The sequence below is a fragment of the Megalobrama amblycephala genome, linkage group LG12, assembly GCF_018812025.1.
Source record: "Megalobrama amblycephala isolate DHTTF-2021 linkage group LG12, ASM1881202v1, whole genome shotgun sequence".
Classification (NCBI taxonomy): domain Eukaryota; kingdom Metazoa; phylum Chordata; class Actinopteri; order Cypriniformes; family Xenocyprididae; genus Megalobrama; species Megalobrama amblycephala.
Window position 1 is genome coordinate 11,343,570 of NC_063055.1, and position 21,240 is coordinate 11,364,809.

General features: G+C 36.1%; 2 protein-coding genes across 3 annotated transcripts; both read left to right on the plus strand.

The window, feature by feature from the left end:
- Nucleotides 1-1,377: 1,377 nt before the first annotated feature.
- On the plus strand, nt 1,378-7,711 carry si:dkey-190g11.3 (uncharacterized protein LOC567059 homolog). Of its 2 annotated transcripts, XR_007187359.1 has the most exons (6): nt 1,378-1,548; nt 1,792-1,896; nt 2,752-2,892; nt 5,370-5,420; nt 6,223-6,464; nt 6,577-7,711. XR_007187359.1 is itself a non-coding variant. In XM_048208710.1 (5 exons), the coding sequence occupies exons 1-5, from the start codon at nt 1,378-1,380 to the stop codon at nt 6,400-6,402; spliced, it is 648 nt and encodes a 215-aa protein (XP_048064667.1). In that variant the 3' UTR covers nt 6,403-7,711. The 2 variants fall into 2 exon arrangements, 1 of the variants encoding a protein (XP_048064667.1); XM_048208710.1 differs by having other exon boundaries at nt 6,223-7,711.
- Nucleotides 7,712-7,845: 134 nt separating this feature from the next.
- Nucleotides 7,846-13,642, plus strand: plk2b (polo-like kinase 2b (Drosophila)). The gene is made up of 14 exons (XM_048208707.1): nt 7,846-8,180; nt 8,391-8,498; nt 8,587-8,703; nt 8,813-8,942; nt 9,031-9,214; nt 9,853-10,051; nt 10,141-10,288; nt 10,363-10,457; nt 10,580-10,712; nt 10,822-10,902; nt 11,012-11,171; nt 12,110-12,239; nt 12,394-12,504; nt 13,092-13,642. The coding sequence occupies exons 1-14, from the start codon at nt 7,989-7,991 to the stop codon at nt 13,281-13,283; spliced, it is 1,980 nt and encodes a 659-aa protein (XP_048064664.1). The 5' UTR covers nt 7,846-7,988; the 3' UTR covers nt 13,284-13,642.
- The last annotated feature ends 7,598 nt before the right edge of the window (nt 13,643-21,240 follow it).

Sequence of the window (21,240 nt, forward strand, 5' to 3'; positions counted from 1 at the left end):
CAATTAATTCCATTATATCTTTCATAACATAGTTGAGAATCATCTTTATACAAAGTTTGGTTAAAAAAAATCCTGAAGCCTAAAAATTGATTGGTGATTTTTAAAAAAAATCCCATTGTTTTTGCCTATACATGTCATGTCATTTTATTTTTTAAACTTAGTCCTGGTGTCCACTACAGAGAACATAACATATGAATAAAATATAATTTTTCAAAAATGTTTTTTTTTTTTTTTTTTCATTTGTTTCTTATGCTCTAAACAATGTAATGACATGAAAAAATACTAAATTCAAAAACCTTTTTTTTCTGGGTCTCAAACAAAAGACTCAAGACGGTAAACATAATAACTTCTGAAGAAAATATTGTAAAATTCAAAAGGATAAATTTTCATTTTAATAATAATGTTTCTGGTTTTCGTTATTATAATAATAATAATAATAATAAAAAAATAAATAAAATCCCATTGTTTTTGCCTATACATGTCATGTCATTTTATTTTTTAAACAACTTAGTCCACTACAGAGGACATAACATAACATATGAATAAAATATAATTTTCTCATTTTTTTTTTCTTTCCATTTGTTTCTTATGCTCTGAACAATGTAAAAAAAATACTAAATTCAAAAAACTTTTTTCTGGGACTCAGGACGGTAAACAATTACTCTTAATAATGTTTCTGATTTCCGTTATTGTAATTACAATTAATGTTGGTTTAACTATTATATGTAACTAATATTCATAGGATAAGCCCTCGCCATTGGACGGTAGCATGATGTAATTAATATTAATGAGCTAGGCCTTCTCCATAGTAGAACTGCCCATCCCACTCTCGCATGCGCCTGTGTTGTTTACATGAATGTCACGTATTCCTCGTACTAAAAAAACACGCAATAAACAGTATACATTGACATGCAAAAGGTAAACCGACTTTAATTGTCAAATGTGTTCTCTTTAAATGTGTTGTTGGTAGATTGTGCAGGTTGGTTGTTCGTCCAAGAAATTTGAAGTAAACACATTCGCGCTTTTGAAAACTTTTAAAGTAACGTTAAATAGAAATTTACGCGTTCAGGTTGAAAAACTTGCCTTTATATTACTTAAGGTTACATAGTCTGCTATATAATCATTGCTTGTGGTAAATAAACTGTTTAGACGTTGTTTCTGTTAAAAACAGTGGATTTGTAGCGTTCTCTAGTGGCATGAAGAACTCCACCAGAACTTCATTTTTGACTTGATATTTATTAAACAATGACCTACATGCACGTGGAGAAGAAGAACTGTTACATAAGATGTGACTTTTGACCATCACATTCATTTTGCTGTTGAGATTGAGTCATCATGCATATTATATGTGTTTGCTTTTTCCACTAGTGATCCATCATGGAGGATTCGGTCGAGGTCATCCTTCTGCATAAAAGTTGCAAGCTCTCCCAACATACTCAGGAAAAGTCACTTTTCACAGCAGCATCTGGAGCTTTGCTCATGGGGGTTTATGGGCTCTGGACATTATTTGCACTTCCTGGCTTCCGGAAAGTACCTATATGTCTCAAGGTACTGGAAGTAACATACCATATATTGGCAGCTATATATAGCAGTTTGCTCAGTTATACATAATAAAGAGCTGCCAATATTACAGTATTCGTTCAGTACCCTGGGCGATATCTTTTTAGATGGCAACAATCTGTACTTTACCATGTGCCTGGATACAGTGGTTGTTTAGACTGCAGAGAAGAGAGAGAAAATCAATCAATCAATCAATCAATCACTGATGTAAGTGAAATTAATATTGTCCAGGTGCCTTATTTGCCCTCCAGCAGAACACAGACCCAGAATGTAATGAAACTCCTGCATGGGAGAGCAGGGTGTCTGGCAGATCTGGGCTCAGGTGATGGGCGACTGGTGAGTCTTTAACATTGACAATAAATGATAAAGAACTGAAAATGTTACATAGGATGAATTCAGGTTGATTGGGACATTTTTTTCCCCGGTCATCTTAATGGCAAAAAGTGTCCCAATCACCCTGAATTCACCCTATATGTTTATATACTTTGCTTAATACCAATCATTTTGCATAATAACAATGCATTTGTCTTTCATAGCTTGGACATCTAAATCCTAATAATGTATACAGCATTTAACATGCTAATGTTAAATAATGTAAATCTCCCAGTGTTATACAAGATTTACACCTGAAGTTTTTTGCTTCTTCTGTAAGCACTTTATGTTTCAGATGCTTCTGATGGCTTTCTGCAGATGACTACTTTCTCACCACAATACATGGTGAGATGCTTAGCAACTGGATGGGAGAGAAAATATGGAAAATAAAACAAAATGTTAAAATATTGGAAAAACAAATAACATTTTAAAACAGGCTATTTATAATTTTGCATGACTTTGCTGTTAGATGTTGCTCAAGGGGCTTGGCTTTCTGAGCTGAAACGACTAATCTGTGGGCTATTTTTATGGTGATTTCACACCATGATAATGGCCACTGGGCAGCCTACCTGGAGCTGCCTCTTTTGTGTTCCAAAATAGATTCCATTAGCATTCTATGAGGCTCAAATTTGGATGGAAAAAATCTTTTTATATCTATAATTGCAAGAATCATTGTTCTTGCAGTTTACAATATTTCTTGTGGTTTCTTTTATACATGGAAAGCAAACAATATGAGCCACAGGTTTATGTCTGGCTGTAACTGACATATCTCAGAACCTGGTTCTCAAAGTGTAGGTTTGGCCTGGGTGTGTTTTGTAGGTATTTGCTGCCACTGTAGAGGGTTTCCAGTGCACTGGCTTTGAAATCAATTCTATCCTAACTGGATATGCCAGAGTCAAAGCAAAGTGGAAGGGAATACCATCCAGCACTGCCAGTTTTATAAACCAGGACTTTTGGAAGGTAAAGTATTGTTAAAAGTGAAGTGTGTATTCCTGTGCCATCTGTGGCACCCAATGGAATCATAAAAATAATGATTTTCAAACTGATTTTCAACTTGTCTTCCACTGGCCAGTCAAACAATTAGTCCCACCCTCAACTCATGCCATTGGTTGAGTAAATGTTGCTGTTTTGCGATGCTCAAGCAAACACAGTGACAGCAGTATTGAAAAAGTGTTGAAACTTTTCGGAAAAATCACCCTAAAGGAGAAAAACAATGTCAAAATTTTATCGGAAAGCATAGTTCCATAAGGAACTGTCTTTAGAACAGTGATTGGTTGCATAAACTGCTTAGTTAGTCATCTTTTTTTTTTTTTTGTAAGTTGGTTTGGATAAAAGTGTCTGCTAAATGATTAAATGTAAGACACAGTCTTAAAGGGATAGTTCACCCAAAAATTAAAATTGTATCATTAATTACTCACCCTCATATCGTTCCAAACCCGTAATACTATCTTTCATCTTCGGAACACAAATTAAAGGTGCCATCGAATTGAAAATTGAATTTACCTCGGCATAGTTGAATAACAAGAGTTCAGTACATGGAAATGACATACATTGAGTTTCAGACTCCATTGTTTCCTCCTCCTTATATAAATCTCATTTGTTTAAAAGACCTCCGAAGAACCGGCGAATCTCAACATAACACCGACTGTTACGTAACAGTCAGGTGTACGCCCCCAATATTTGCATATGCCAGCCCATGATCGAGGCATTAGACAAGGGCAGCCAGTATTAACGTCTGGATGTGCACAGCTGAATCATCAGACTAGGTAAGCAAGCAAGGACAATAGCGGCAAGAGAAATGGCAGATGGATCAATAATAACTGACATGATCCATGATAACATGATATTTTTAGTGATATTTGTAAATTGTCTTTCTAAATGTTTCGTTAGCATGTTGCTAATGTACTGTTAAATGTGGTTAAAGTTACCATCGTTTCTTACTGTATTCACGGAGACAAGAGCCGTCGCTATTTTCATTTTTAAACACTTGCAGTCTGTATAATGCATAAACACAACTTCATTCTTTATAAATCTCTCCAACAGTGTAGCATTAGCCGTTAGCCATGGAGCACCATCAAACTCATTCAGAATCAAATGTAAACATCCAAATAAATACTATACTTGCGCGATTAGACATGCTGCATGACGAACACTTTGTAAAGATCCATTTTGAGGGTTATGTTAGCTGTGTGAACTTTGTTTATGCAATGATAGAGTCGAGAGCTCGGGAAGGGGCGGCGAGCGCGAGCAATTAAAGGGGCCGCAGCCTGAATCGGCGCATTTCTAATTATGCCTCAAAATAGGCAGTTAAAAAAATTAATTTAAAAAAATCTATGGGGTATTTTGAGCTGCAACTTCACAGACACATTCAGGGGACACCTTAGACTTACATTACATCTTGTAAAAAAACGTTCGATGGCACCTTTAAGATATTTTTGATGAAATCTGAGAGCTTTCTGTCCCTCCATAGACATCTCCGCAACTACCACTTTGACGCTTCAAAAAGTTCATAAAGAGATTGTAAAACTAATCCATATGAATTGAGTGGTTTAGTCCAAATTTTCTGAAGAGACGCTTTATATGATGAACAGATTGAATTTAGGCTTTTATTCACATATAAACTTCGATCAGCATACATAAACAGAAGCTCAATCTGTTTGACGTGTGAGAACAAACCTCTTCCGGAAGCTCAACTGTGCTGCGTAACACACGAAAATGAACCTCATTGGTTCTCACACGCGTCAATCAAACATGCTTGATCTTCTGTTTACCACAGCTGATGTGTGAGTTGATGAATGTTTATATATGAATAAAAGCCTGAATTCAATCTGTTCATCATATAAAGCGATTGAGTCTCTTCAGACAATTTGGACTAAACCGCTCAATTCATATGGATTAGTTTTACAATCTCGTTATGAACTTTTTTAAGCATCAAATTGTCAGTTGTGTATCTCGGAGGGACAGAAATCTTTCAGATTTCATCAAAAAGATCTTCATTTGTGTTCAGAAGATGAACAAAAGTCTTACAGGTGTGGAACGACATGAGGGTGAATAATTAATGACAGAATTTTCATTTTTGGGTGAACTATCCCTTTAAAACAAAGCCTAAGTTTATGCAACTGACCCCAGTGGTGTCTCAGATTTAGAGAAATCTGTTAGTTACTAGAGATCACTGTTCATTGAATGTTTATGCAAGAATGTACCTGCCGCTTGTAGCTATATATATTCTATTAATCTTATAGTGGGGATCGTTTGAGTCAAAAAGGTTGAGAATTACTGATCTAGGTTACTGATTTTGGCACAACACCTGTACTAATTCTACAACTATGCTGAAAACATCCATTGAAAAATTACAGATATCATGTGCATATTTTATTTCAGATTTGATTTCACATGTCCAAGTGTTGATGACTCAATTTTACCATTTCCTTTCACAGACCAATTTGTCCAAATATAACAATGTGACTGTTTTCTTGGCACCCGGAGTGGTATGTACACGCAGATGGCCATGCTCCATTTATACTGAGCTGATAAAAAGACAATTTGAGAGCTGTTTTAAAAATAGAAAAAATAGTACAGTATCTTTAAAAAAATAGTACAAAGAATTACATCATCTAGACATGTATTCTACTTAAAGGTGATAAAGAGGATCTTTTCGTCGACTGAGAAACCAAAGACTGTTACTGAGTTTTTGAAATGAGCGCATGCGTAAGAACAACCCTCCTTCCTTTCGAGGGAACGCCTCCCAAAATTCGTGCACGAATATTGGAACACAAGTGTTTACCACCGGCATTCGCTGTGTCGTGTTAGTGGATTCATTATGTCGGACTCACCGCAGGTAACTCATAATCTGCAGTTGTTATTCCTGTTTCCGGACAAAAACATTGCATGCGATGATCGCGTAAACGATTGGCTGATGTTTTTAAGGCCCTACCTCGTGCACAGATGATGTATATTAATATTATTACTTTTAATGCACCTAATAAATAGTCTTTTATCAGTTAGTAAAGACAGTTTCAAGTAATATTGCAAAAATGTATAAAACAAAACATCCTCTTTAGCACCTTTAATTGTGCAATGATTTTGGTCTGATCATTGGGATTTGTTGGAGAAGAAATCAACTTAGGTGACCCTGGAGAGTTTTTGAGTCATTGTAAACAACATGTTGTGTGAGACAGATGGGGATAAACAAAGTCACACTTCTTGATGGAAAACACAAATGCAACAAAATTACCTGTTTGACTTGCCAGTAATAGCCTTAGTCACTACAATGTGCTTTGTGGTCTACAGATGGAGGTGTTGGGTAGGAAACTGGAGATGGAGTTACCAGATGAGGCTCGTGTGATTGCCTGTCGCTTCCCATTTCCTGACTGGTCTCCTACAGCCACTGAGGGTGAAGGACTAGACCAGGCCTGGGCATATGATATGAATGCCATACGGAAGCTTTCAACACACACTACTATGAAATGAGGAGAAAAGCACCTGTCCTTGTGTCAAAAAGCTTTGTTTTTTGTTTGAGCACCACCTGAAAGGTACCTTTTAGAAGACAATATATACAAAGTTAAATGCAAAGTATAAAGCATATAATAACTAATTGTTTTTATGTTGAACACAACATTTTTTTCTCCTGTTCTGTTACCACAGGTGGGTTTGATGACAAATGGCATATGTGTGTTATGCATATAATTCTAAACTGTGAAATAAAGAACATTACCTTTCTGCCAACAAACTGCTTATATGATCTTGGTCTTTTAAAGGGATAGTTCATCCAAAAATAAAAATGTTGTCATTATTTACTCACCACCATGTTGTTCCAAGCCATGAGTTTCTTTCTTCTTTTGAACACAAAAGAAGATATTTTGAAGAATGTTGGTAACCAGACAGTTGACGGTAGTTATTGACTTCTATACATTGTTTTCTCCTAATATGGAAGTCAATGGCTACCATATGTCAGGTTACCAACATTCTTACCAAATATCTGGTTACCAAAAATCTTCTTTAGTGTTTGAAACAACATGAGGGTGAGTAAATTATGACAACATTTTTAGATGAACTATCCTTTAATATCTCATAGAATAGCAAATCCAAAAAAAGGGCGGCACGTGTTTCTCCATCACATTTAGGTCAATCTTACATTATATTTCCCACAAATTAAGAAAAATACTTGTTTTATTTTTATTTTTTCATTGATTTTTATGTGTTTCATTCATTTTATTGAAAGAAAAAAATTGCCTGGGTTGGATAATGTGGGACACAGCTAAATATTATGTTTTGATAATTAAAATTAAAAAGTAATTGTACTTAAAACTACTTTGATCTTAATTCATAAAAAAAAAAAAAGATGTTAAAATTACAACGTTCTTGTGTGATTTTAATAAATACAGTCGAGAAGGTCAAGACCTCTGATGTTGGACAGGTCAAAATCCCCTTTTAAAGGGGGAAACTTGATGTTTAAAACTATGCTGTGTTCATTATGTGCATCTAACATATCTAATAGTCCTCACAACATTGAATTTGTACGTATAATGCTTTTTAAAAAATGGAACATGCCAGATGTTTTATGTCACTTTGACCACATGGTGATGCTCTGACTCTCCTCTATGAATCAGAAGGTTTATTTCAAACGTAAGCTATAAACGTCTTTACGATAGATAATTTATTGAAAATCAATATTTTTAAATATATATCACCAGTGCTTATTTGTATTATTGTGTGTGTATATATAGCCTATACCTTTTTGACTGAAAAACAAGATCTATTTAATCATTGCCTGTGAGAGATTGAACTGTGGCTATATATACCATTGCACAGACAGACCTGATTTTCTGCTATAATATTTGTCTAGTAGGTGTCTGTGATGTGCCTAGGATGTTTAATAATGGATACAGTGAGGTAGTTCACAGATGACAGAGCTATACGCCAGACCTCACGCGCCATATAGGGTCTTCCCCTCCGTGACGTACTTCGTCTAGAGGAGAGGCGCGCGAGAGCTGCGGTATAAATACAAGGAGACACGCCGGTACAGCAGCACTGTGACAGCACACAGTAACTGAGTTATGGAGACACTAAGGAATACCTCTTACCCAACTATAACGGCACACAACGAAAAGATGTGTGAGCTCAATAAAATAAGTGAGCAAGGATGGAAAAAGCCAGAGGATAACAGTCGGACGAGTACAGAGTATTCCAGAATCATTACAGACCCCAATACTGGGAAATGTTACTGCCGGGGAAAAGTTCTGGGAAAGGTAATGGGCTCGATAATAATCCTGATATTATTTAAAATATGATATTTGTTTAAAAGTATTGTATTAAAAATATTATTCATTGTATTTGTGCATGATTGCATTGCTTTTGTATAATGTTTTTCTTTTATATAGTGTCTATCTGGTTATGACTGCATTGCTTCCTTATCTTGGTTAACTTTATACTTATCGTATACTTTCTATATGCTATAGGGAGGCTTTGCAAAGTGCTATGAAATGACCGACCTGTCTTCAAGTAAAGTCTATGCAGCCAAGATCATCCCGCATACGCGTGTGTCGAAACCGCACCAGAGAGAGAAGGTAGGACAGACACATGGCATATGCAAATAAGATTTCCCGAGAGATTGATCGAGACCTCTAACTGATGTTTTATATTCTGTTGTTTCAGATAAACCGAGAGATTGACCTGCACAGAGCTCTCAGCCACAAACACATAGTGCATTTCTACCACCACTTTGAAGACAAAGACAACATATATATTCTTCTAGAGTACTGCAGTAGAAGAGTAAGTATCTATTTTTTTTAAACATGTGCTTTAAAGTGAGGAATTCTATCATAATATGTAATGCAAATGACTGTGTGCTTCCTAACTGACTCCTGGTAATCTTTTGTAGTCACTGGCCCATATACTGAAGGCGCGTAAAGTCCTGACAGAACCTGAAGTGAGGTATTACATGAAACAGACAGTGTCTGCTTTAAAATACCTTCATGATTTAGAGATACTGCATCGTGACCTGAAACTAGGTGAGCATGCTTTCACACGCTTACATGATCTATATTAACATTCCATCAGTTTATAAGTAGTTACAATTTTTATGTTTTATCGTTCTAGGCAACCTGTTTGTGAGTGACTCAATGGAGCTGAAAGTGGGAGATTTTGGGCTGGCTGCCAAACTAGAGCCAGTCAGCAACAGACGCAAAACGATCTGCGGTACACCCAACTACCTGTCCCCGGAAGTGTTGAACAAACAGGGCCACGGCTGGGAGTCTGACGTGTGGGCTTTGGGCTGCGTCATGTAAGTTGTCACCATCAGATCCGAGGGTTTCCTCTACACACTATATTTGGAAACTGCTCAGTATGAATAGGCAATGATTGCCGATTCAGCCTCACTCTCTATGAATGAATATCTGCTTTACATTCTTCATGTGTTCGGGATTGTATTTGCTGATCATGCTTTAGATTAGTGCTTGAATATCATAATAGCAGCAGCACATGTTTGTCTCCAGTGATGACCTATTCTAGTATCATTTACTTAACCTCAAGTACTTTGTGTCATCCTAAGAACACAAAAGATGAGTTTTTGAAGAATGTGCTGGCTGCTCTTGTCAAAATAATAAATGTGAATGAAAATAGAACCGTAAATGTGGTCTTGTGCAATATTTAAGGTCTTTTGAGGATTCAAGTTGTGTTTTATATTGTTAAATAAATGAGTAACAACTTCTGTCTGTCAGACTAGCTATTATATTACTTCCTTTATGATACTTTTATGGTGCTTTTGCATCATTTTTCGAGCTTGACAGCCCCAGTCCTCTCTAAGTTAATTATATTAAAAAGAACAGCCAGAATATTATTAAAAAATGTTTCTAAAACTGACTGAACTATTATTTTAAGAGCCAAACCCTTATTAATCTTACTTTAATCTTACCTTTTCAGGTACACCATGCTCCTGGGAAAACCTCCATTCGAGACCACTAACCTGAAGGAGACGTACCGCTGTATCCGAGAGGCCCGTTACACCCTCCCGGCGTCCCTCTCTCTTCCCGCCAAACAGCTCATTTCCGGCATGCTCGCACAGAACCCCGTGGATCGCCCGCACCTGGACGACATCATTCAGCATGAATTTTTCACCCAGGTAAGTTTGTTTGTTGCAGCACAGTTTTCAGTATATCCGGCCAAGCAGTTGGACTTTTCGTCAATGTTTTTGTCGTAATTTCGCCACAGGGATTCATGCCAGAAACTCTACCTGTCAGCTGCTGCCATTCTGCTCCAGACTTCCACATTTCCAGTCCAGCCAAGAGCTTCTTCAAAAAGGCAGCAGCGGCTCTTTTCGGCGGCAAGAAGGACAAAGCCAAGTACTACGAAAATATAAGTAAGTGCTCGCTTTATTTAACTATAATCATTCATTTCAGAAGAACCCGTGAATAACCGTTTATCTTCCTACAGATCGCTTAGCCAAAGAAGAGGAAGACATATTCAAGCTCCGGCAAGACTTTAGAAAGACTGCCATCAGTCATCAGATTACTACACACTCATCCGAGGTGAGCATTGTTCCCTTTATAGCAGACTATAATAAGGAATTCATCACCAGCTCTGAGATATTAATGAAGGTTAAGTGTTAGGTCATTCATGACACGCATATGCTGCAATTTCTCCTCTTTAGGAAGGAGGAAATCCGTCAGCACCTACAAGAAAGCCTGTTACCCTGGCAACTGACGGAAAGCTGCAGACAAGAGATACCATTCACTTGATTGTTAGAGGCAGCTTGGGCAGCTGCAGCAGCAGCAGCAGTGAATGTAAGCGTGTGTTATACATGTGTGTGTGTGTGTGTGTTTCACCTGTTCGGTCTGACCCAGCTCATTAGTATCGCAAGCTGATGCAATGTATCCCGCTGTTTCTCTGTAGGTCTTGAAGACACCACCACTGGCACTGTGGCAGAGGCTGTTATTAGTGTTCTGAGAGGCTGTCTTGAACACATGCCTAAAGGTGAATAAGACGCATTACACTTCACACACTTCTGTACCGAATCCATTCTATAGAGTAAAGAAAATTTGTGAACTTTGCATCTAAATGTACTTTTTTTTTCTTTCCACAGCGGACAGCCTTCCCAGAGGAAATGGTTGTAATAGTTTGAAGTGGGTGACTAAGTGGGTTGACTACTCCAACAAATATGGCTTTGGCTATCAGTTGTCTGACAACACAGTGGGCGTCCTTTTCAACAACGGAATGCACATGAGTCTCCTCTCTGACAAGAAGTAGGTGTTTCAAGTTGACTGTTTGCTAACTCAGTTCCGCTCTATTTTGAAAAAAAATTCAACCCCAAGCAAGTGTTCATGTGTAATGCCAATTTGATTAATTTCTGAAGTAGCCAAACGTTATGCAATACATATTCATGAAGCAGTTGCTTACTAATATGCATAAACTACGGATGCACCAAAATTCAAATCCTGGCCTATAATTTTTTTTTTAAATATTATTTACTATAATATACTATACTATATTTTATCAAATAAATACTTAAATTAAAAATAAATGCTACTGGTCAATATAGACATCACCAATGGATATTCATTTGGGATCAGTAAGATTTTATTTAAAGAAATTGAACATTTTATTCAGCAGTGATGCATTAAATTGATCAAAAAATGACAGTAAAGACTGACAGTATTTCAAATAAATGCTGTTCTTTTGAACGTTCTTCTATTCAACAAAGATGATGCTGAAAATTCAGCTTTGCCATCACAGAAATAAATTACTTTTTAAAATATATTGAAATAGAAAACAGTTATTTTAAATTGCAATAATATTATTGTTATATTTTTGATCAAATAAATGCAGCCTTGGTGAGCATCAAAGACTTAAAAATAAAAAAATAAAAAATAAAAAAACATTAAAAATCTTACTGACCTGACTTTTGAACGGTAGTGCATTCCTTAAGATTTCCATCAGTAGTCTTCAGCATAGATGATCTTCTGAAGAGAAGAAAAAATTCACCAATATCCTGGAAATGTCAGTTGAATGACAAATGGCATTACATATCAAGAGCAAGCATGAGTCATAGACTTCATATATATATATATATATATATATATATATATATATATATATATATATAGCTGTAGAATCAAACAGTGAGCATTGTGTTGCATTGCCTGTGTAGGTATTAATAAATCTCTGTTATCTTTGTTTTTAGGACTGTTCACCAGTATGCTGCACTCGGCCAGAAGTCTGTTTTCTCTGTTATCGAGGCTCCCGAGTGTGCTGTGGCCCAGGTCACCATCCTCAAGTACTTTGCCCACTACATGGAGGAGAATTTGATGGATGTGAGTGCACTCTTAGTATAACCCCTTATGTTTGTATTCAGCTTTGTATTTGTTACAGGTCTAAAAGTCACACACTTGATATTCTGGTCTAGACTTCAGACTTACAAGAAGCTGTGGTGTTAATATATATTGTTTATCCTTATTTTTCATTCAGGGAGGGGATGTGATAAGCGAACCAGATACCCAGAAGACCAGAATATATCTTCTGCAGTGGTTGAAATCAGACAGAGCTTTATTGATGCTGTTCAATGATGGCACATTCCAGGTAATATTATGCTCATCTTTATTTATTACAAAGAAATGGAAAATTCTTTCATCATTCTGTTGGCTTGTGTTCTTCTCTGGAGCACAAAAGACGATTTTTCAATACAGTAAAGTGAATTGTACCAAGGGACAAAAAGCACCATCAAAGTACCATAACATTTAGCTTTTTTGTCATTTTGGAGCTTGGCAGCATCTGGTCAACATGCAATTTCATTGCATAGAAAAGATAAGCATGAACATCCTGCCTAACATCACCAAAAAAATAATGACATGAGGGTAAATGATGACAGAATTATCATTTTTGGGTGAACTATTCCTTTAATGCAGCAGTAGATAACAGATACTCCTGCATACTTTGGTAGAACTTTATTCCCCATGTAAAAAGCTACTGTCTAGTGCTCTCTACGCCCATCAGAACCCCTGGGTAGTTATCAGTTCTGTCTGTCTGTTCAGATAAAAAGCTGTGCACACTATAGCACTGTGGGAAGAAGAAGGTCACAAACCCTGCTGTAATAACATCCTGCATCCTGTGAGAGTGTTTCACGTCAGTTCTAGAATAACAAAGCCTTTTTCTTCATCTCCCAACAGGTGAACTTCTACCACGACCACACCAAGCTCATCCTGTGCACACAGCAGGACGAATACCTGCTGACGTACATCAACGAGGAGCGAACTTCCACCACCTTCCAACTGAGCACGTTGCTCGGCACGGGCTGCACCGCGGACCTGCGCAGTCGTCTGGAGTATGCCCTGAACATGCTGTTGCAGCGATGCAACTGAGACTGACAGATGAGGAGAACAGTTGGCCACTTAGTCAGCAAGAATTGATGATTTCTTTCAATGCAATGTCCACTGGATGTGAACAGGATGGAGCTATGGAAAGGTCTTCAGTGACTAAGACAGTCTCTGTAGATTTACAAATGCTGAAATTCAGAGACTGTAGTGAAGAGGAATGATGTGATAAAAAAGATTATAGAGAGGAAAGAAAATCTGGGCTGGGACCAGGGATTCCTTGACAAGAAACGGACTTCTTGTGTGTATGTGTGGTAAAATGTTGATGAATCACACATGCATGTAATAAGCTGCAAAAATTATTTCTTGATCCCCCCCCCCCCCCCCCCTTACCTGTCCTTACCGAATATTTATTGTGTACATAATTCTTTATTTATTTATTTAATAAATAAAACTCTAAAATTCTAACATTGTGATGTTTCCTTGACTAGTATACTATATGAGGACACAAACTGTTATGTACACATCAATATATGTGCAATATGCATTAATTATGTTATATTTGAGATGAGATTTATGAGTGCTTTTACTCAAGGGGTGGGATGAAGTTGACTGACAGATGTCTACAGCCAATCCTTGAACAAGTACACTCTATACACTACACTACTGATTTTGTTAGCAATAAAAAGTAGTAGTAGAATCAGCTTCACATTCACTTGGTCAGAAAAGTAAGCCTGTGTTCTCAGACCACTGGGACATTTGAGGTAAATTAGTTGTTTTTTTTTAATAAAAAAAAATAATAATAACTGCAAAATGACAAAGAACACATATCTAAGTAACCTTGTCAACATACATGCAGAGTCAAGCAAAAACCTGGATGTTATGTGGAATTTATTTAAACTACAAAGTCAATACTAAAATTGTAAATTTGAAACGATAACAATCTTTCGGTCACGAGATGTAGATAAGGTTGAAATAGGAAGAACTGTAGGTTTACACTTTATTTTAAGGTGTCAGTATTACAGTGTAATTATACATTTAAGTACTGAGTAATGACAATGAACTACATGTACTTACTATAGGGTTAGGGTTAGGATGAGGGTTTGGTTTAGGGTTAATTGCACGTAATTATGCATAACTTCTAGTTATTACTACAGTAAATACATTCCAAATTCTATTCCGAATTCAGTTTGACTGATACACACGACTTGTCAGTGCAGCTGTGTGCGCTATGAACGCTTATGTCTCTTGTTTGGGCAGTCGGACATATTTTACATAAATTCCTGTAGTGTGTGATGTAGTAGGAGGATATCAAACATTTTTGGTCTTTAAGCCGATTTTAGAGCGCTTTAAATTTGTCATGCATCTCCTAACAACAAGCAAGACATAATTGGAGATTAATATTTTGTAAATAAAGTGATATAGAAATAAAGTATTTTGTAAATTATGTTTTTTGCGCAAAAAATAAAAACATGTTTGCTTTATAAAATTGAGGTTAAACCACTGGAGTCACATGGATTACTTTAATGATGTCTTTTACCTTTCGGAGCTTGAAAGTGGTAGTTGCACAGGCTGTCAATGTAGGGTCAGAACGCTCTCAGTTTTCATCAAAAAGATCTTCATTTGTGTTTCGAACATGAGCGAAAGTCTTACAGGTTTTGAACAACATGTGGGTGAGTAATGACAGTAAAGTAAGGCTAAAGTAAGGCTGACATTTGCTTACACTGGATGTGAGAATCCCATTGTGTCAAAAGCATATAGAATCTATTATAATCACTGATGCTGTCTACACTGGATACAGTATACAGATGTGCGCATATACAGATGACGCATGATGTTTTATTAACAAAGTTTGGGGGGAGCAATGTTCAAATTATCTACCCAAGCAGCATAAGAGGAGGCCTATAAATATGTAGCTGACTCACCAATGGTCCTCAATTGTTTTTTCTGCATCCCTCCACCACCCCGTCTCCTCACACTAACCTAGGGTGCGTTTCCAGAAAGCATCGTTAGCCAACTATGGTCGTAAGTCCCATTGAACTGTATTGTTAATGACGGAACTTGCGACCATAGTTCGCTTTGGGAAACGCACCCCTAGTTACTACCCTAATCAAAGATATGGGGTGAGTAGTTTGGGATCAGGCCAAATACCGAGCTCGGAGCCCTCTCCTCGGACAGTACACCAAATACGCATTCTTTTACTCTGATTATTTGTAAGTGTGAACTCGGGAAATCCAGGTTAAACAGCTCGTTTAGCATCGGAAACCAGTGTATGGTTTATTTTATTGGTGTCCCGGATGGTGTTGGAGGATAATGTGTTCGTTCAGAGCATTTTGTTTTGTAAACGAGGAACAGCGTAACAGTTCGGAAAGACTGTATATGCTTTATAAACACAAATTATCGCCTTGCACGTGCTTCCGCTTTCCGTATTCTTCAAAAAGCTTACGCTGTGCGTCCTACGCCTTCCCTGTTCTACTTACAGAAAAAAACAAAACTGGCACCGAGTTCAGTAAGTTGAATAGGGAAGGTGTAGGACATACAGCGTAAGCGTTTTGAAGAATACGGAAAGCGGAAGCACATGCAAGGCGATTATTTGTGTTTATAAAGCATATACAGTTGTATTTTTTTCGAAAATGACAGATCGTTTCGCTAGATAAGACCCTTATTCCTCGTCTGGTATCGTTTAAAGCCCTTTGAAGCTGCATTGAAACTGTAATTTTGACCTTCAACCGTCTGGAGGCCATTGAAGTCCACTATAAGGAGAATCATCCTGGAATGTTTTCATCAAAAACCTTAATTTCTTTTCGACTGACGAAAGAAAGATATATATATATATATATATATATATATATATATATATATATATATATATATATATATATATATATATATATATATATATATGTATGTATACCGGGTTGGGCAAAAATACATCAAAATGTATTTTAAAATAAAATACCAAGTACCTTAATTTTAAGTGTATCAAAATAAACTACAAAATACAGCAGCCACACCATGTATCAAAATAAACTACTGTATTTTTGTATTTTAAAAATACTGAAAAATACTTTTACAAGGGAGCATGAAATTTCTTTGCAAACCTTCCATCGATTGGCCTATTTGATCTATCTATCCCTTCACCATTACACTGACTCGGCTGATTAAGTAAACAATGTTTGATAGCAACTGCCTGAGTCATGCAATAAATTTGACATATGTTATATTATATGTTTTATTAGACAAATGAGGAACTGTTTGGATTCATTCACTGACAGAAAACTAATCATGTTATATAGCTTCTTGTTACCGTGTTTACCATGCCTAATATCGATCTAGCTTACTGCAGTGTGCAACAAGTGTCTCATAGCAGCTGTTATAGCAACTTTCAACACACAAATGTATCTAATATGATAAACAGCGCTGCGTTACCCCACATACGCTAGACTGAAAAAAGCGGAAGCGGCGACTGTGGCATAATGAAAGTTCCGCTGCGCTAAAGAAATGTCGTGCTCATCTCTCATTAGCAATCGCTCCATCGGTCTCGTTCCAACATCACTCGGCCCTGCTCTGCTTCATACCACAGTAATGGTAATAATCTCATCCATGAACATGATTTCTGCCCGAGTCCCATCCTGATTCTTTTCCACTGGCTATAGACGTGAAGACAACACATCCCATGATTCCGGAAGATTAAACGACCTCTAGTGGCGAAAATGTACATATTGTGGCATTAACAGATCAAATATTCACATATCCCTGTGATCTCCCAGATGAAGGTTAGTTTTAAAGTAACCAACAGTTTAATGTTGAACAGTTTGCGAATGACTCATAGTTGTATCCTAGTTTAGTTACTTGGTGTTTGGTAATGAAGGGCCTACTTTGCATCAGCAATACTGACTCAGTCATAAGAAGACAAGTGATGGCACCTGTATTCATAGCAACTAGTTTCTAACTAATTAATCAATTGATTGTAAATCATAAATATATGGGGCTGCTGCTCGGTATAATAGTTTTCAAGAACATAATGTAAATTGGTAAACAATTCCAAAACTTAACATCTGTTCTGAACTCAACAAGTCTGGGCAAACTACTGAGTAAGCACCAATCAGAGGCTGTATTTTTGTGATGTCATCATGTAGACTTCTTACAAAGTATTTTACTGTATTTTAAAACTACAAAAATACAAAACACTAAAGTATTTTGACAATATACAAAGCCATTTTCATGAACCCTATCAAATACAATTTACAAAATACTATTTTGTATTTGAAATACATGTATCATAAATACTATATATATATATATATATATATATATATATATATATATATATATACAGTACAGTCCAAAAGTTTGGAACCACTAAGATTTTTAATGTTTTTAAAAGAAGTTTCGTCTGCTCACCAAGGCTACATTTATTTAATTAAAAATACAGTAAAAAACAGTAATATTGTGAAATATTATTACAATTTAAAATAACTGTGTACTATTTAAATATATTTGACAAAGTAATTTATTCCTGTGATGCAAAGCTGAATTTTCAGCATCGTTACTCCAGTCTTCAGTGTCACATGATCCTTCAGAAATCATTCTAATATGCTTATTTGCTGCTCAATAAACATTTATGATTATTTTCAATGTTGAAAACAGTTGTTTACTTTTTTTTTTTCAGGATTCCTTGATGAATAGAAAGTTCAAAAGAACAGCATTTATCTGAAATACAAAGCTTCTGTAGCATTATACACTACCGTTCAAAAGTTTGGGGTCAGTAAGAATTTTTATTTTTATTTTTTTGAAAAGAAATTAAAGAAATGAATACTTTTATTCAGCAAGGATGCATTAAATCAATCAAAAGTGGCAGTAAAGACATTTATAATGTTACAAAAGATTAGATTTCAGATAAACACTGTTCTTTTGAACTTTCTATTCATCAAATAATCCTGAAAAAAAATATTGTACACAAATATTTTGTACAATTGTACACATTAAATGTTTCTTGAGCAGCAGATCAGCATATTAGAATGATTTCTGAAGGATCATGTGACACTGAAGACTGGAGTAATGATGCTGAAAATTCAGCTTTGCCATCACAGGAATAAATGATATGAATAAATGAAAAATATTACTGTTTTTACTGTATTTTTAATTAAATAAATGTAGCCTTGGTGAGCAGACGAAACTTCTTTTAAAAACATTAAAAATCTTAGTGGTTCCAAACTTTTGGACTGTACTATATATATATATATATATATATTGTTGTTTTTGTTTTTTGTTAAAAAAACTTTAACATTATAAGTGAAACTCGAGGAACATATTCAAATAATTTTAAAAAATCCATGCCATGACCCCTTTAAGTAACAGATTTTTACAGTTTACATAGTGACAAAGAGGGCAAGGCCCGTCGTCAAAAAGCCTATGTAAAGTTACTTAATCACATGATAAACAACTATGATGTCAACTTTCTAGATAGTCATTACATGGATAAACATTACACTATTATTCTGAAACAAGTCAAATGAATGACACATGGCATTACACAACAAATAAACTACTCCCATCTTACAATTAAAGGAAGCTTTTGAGGCAAACTCCCAGGAAGAGTAAGGATATTACTTAGCCACACCGCAAACGGAGAATCACGAATATTACTGGCACATCTTATTATGTCAGTGGAGTATATTTAGCCACTTTTATCTTAGGATCTAAAACTCCACAATCAAGCAGTTGTCTGAAAGACAACACAAAAGCTCACTATGTTTTGATGCCAGTCTTAATGTGCATTTCTTTATCAGCCCATTTGACAGGTTATCTTGAAAGGAAATGAATTAGCTATTAAAGCTAATTTTAAAACTAAACAGATAAAGTATTAAAAATAGGCTGAAACTAATAGCTTAGTTTTTGTCCTCAACATACTCCCAATAGACGTTTGTACAGAATTAAAAACAGTACAAGAATACTGGAATTTATTGTTCACTATATTTCTCAATATTAGCACATTGACATCATCAGTATTGTAAAAACCTTTCTCTTTCTTGTGAATTCAAGCATCAGTGCTTCTATAAAGTCCTTCAGGAAATAATTTCTTGGTTCTTCACCATGCATTCTACTCTTTTAAAGAACTAGATTACGTTATTCCCTGACCTATGCAAAAAATAAATCTGGCAGACATTTAAAAAAACCCAAATCTTCTGCGAGGATGACTCACATTAAAATTCTCTGCCAATTCTGCTGCTAAGCAAGCTCCATAGATGTGTATGGTGTGTTTGCATATGCATATGTACACCAGCGTTCGTTCTGGCTTGCGTTTATGCATATGCGTATGTGTGCGACGAACCTTCTGAAGTCATGTCACAGCTGTGCTGGTTACGCACGTGTTGCGCTGATGTGTGGGCTTCACAGATTCATTGCAGGCTTGAGAATCTGATGAAACATTGTTAGGTTCAAGCTCTCTATCCCAAACTGATCCATCCCTCATATTTCACATTTGACCCTGTAAGGGTGGAATACATCTTGAAAGGAAAGCAGAAGGGGAAATAAATCAATAATCAGAAATGTTCAGGCATTTGAACTACAACCGAAAATGTTCACAAGCCCACTCTCTACCACACTGTGAGTTTGCTTAGGGAGAAATGTAAAAGTGAATGGATGATACATTGGAGCGATCTGGTATAGGAAGATGAAACATTTTCAAATTGAATTTGGACAAGGCATTGCAATCACTCGAGTAATCAGCTCCAACAACATACTTGACATTTCGATCAAAGGAAAATGCTCTCAGATACCAGGAAAAGAGGTTTTTTTACCAGCAGTGCTGTGAAACTCAAAAAGGGATATTTCACATTGGTTCCTTGCCTTCAGTCTTGGGAGAAAAATTCCTTTGGGCCCAAAATCACATGTATTCCATGTGGAACCAACCCAATTGGCAACATTGTCTTACTATGAATAACTTTCTTGTTTCTGAAAATGCCAAAGCTGCCCACATACGCACACACAGTGGCTTCCCATTTGCCTTACAAGCCCAATCTAGTTGCTGACGTCTGAAATAATATCTTGAAAAAACTAAGTAACTTATTTATAAAGCGGGCACTTTTTTTTAGACATTTCTTTTCAACATATTGTCAAGGATGTTCAAGGCATGTCTGAACAGTTTTTGAATTTGTAAATCATGATATCATGTCTCACTTTAACCTTATAAACTGATGAATATGGTCTCATTGTTAAAAGAGAGCTGAGCCTTGCAAAAAAAGTTCTGTGGTGCTACTTTGGTACATTGATGGAATTAGATGGTGATGGTCCATTCATATACCATGTTACTAAATTATATATTTAAGCATGTTTATCTACCATGGTAGCCAACTGCTCTTTAAAGAATACCATGGTACTACCATTATAGACTACTGTTCAAAAGTTTGGGGTTGGTAATCAATCTAATACAGTTTTGTGGAAACTTAGATACTTTCTTTCAGGATTCTTTGACGAATGGAAAGTTCAGAAGAACTGCATTTATTTGAAACAAAAATGTTCAAAGCTTTACGAATCTTTTGTTTCGAATCAGTGGTTCGGAGCGTGTATCAACCTGCCAAAGTCACGTGATTTCAGTAAACGAGGCTTTGTTACGTCATAAGTGTTTCGAAACGTTTCGAAATTTCAATGGTTCACGTGACTTTGGCAGTTTGATATATGCTTCGTACCACTGATTCGAAACAAAAGATTTGTAAAGTTTCTAAGCTTCATGAAGCAGTGTTTTGAAATCGCCCATCACTCGATATTGTAAAATAAAGTCGTTATTTATTTATTTTTTATTTTTTTGGTGCACAAAAAGTATTCTCGTCACTTCATAACATTAAAGGATTAGTTCACTTTTAAATAAACTTTTGCTGATAATTTACTCACCCCCATGTCATCCAAGATGTCCATGTCCTTCTTTCTTCAGTCGAAAAGAAATTAAGGTTTTTGATGAAAACATTCCAGGATTTTTCTCCTTATAATGGGCTTCAATGGGCAC

What these genes read in the sequence shown, in the direction of transcription:
- si:dkey-190g11.3 (XM_048208710.1), top strand. Translation starts at nt 1,378, where the DNA reads ATGGAGGATTCGGTCGAGGTCATCCTTCTGCATAAAAGTTGCAAGCTC. An exon ending in TAAACCAGGACTTTTGGAAG is followed by an intron (nt 2,893 to 5,369) that starts GTAAAGTATTGT and finishes TTCCTTTCACAG; the next exon opens with ACCAATTTGTCCAAATATAA. An exon ending in TTTTCTTGGCACCCGGAGTG is followed by an intron (nt 5,421 to 6,222) that starts GTATGTACACGC and finishes TGTGGTCTACAG; the next exon opens with ATGGAGGTGTTGGGTAGGAA.
- plk2b (XM_048208707.1), top strand. Translation starts at nt 7,989, where the DNA reads ATGGAGACACTAAGGAATACCTCTTACCCAACTATAACGGCACACAAC. An exon ending in GCATCGTGACCTGAAACTAG is followed by an intron (nt 8,943 to 9,030) that starts GTGAGCATGCTT and finishes TTATCGTTCTAG; the next exon opens with GCAACCTGTTTGTGAGTGAC. An exon ending in TGGGCTTTGGGCTGCGTCAT is followed by an intron (nt 9,215 to 9,852) that starts GTAAGTTGTCAC and finishes TTACCTTTTCAG; the next exon opens with GTACACCATGCTCCTGGGAA.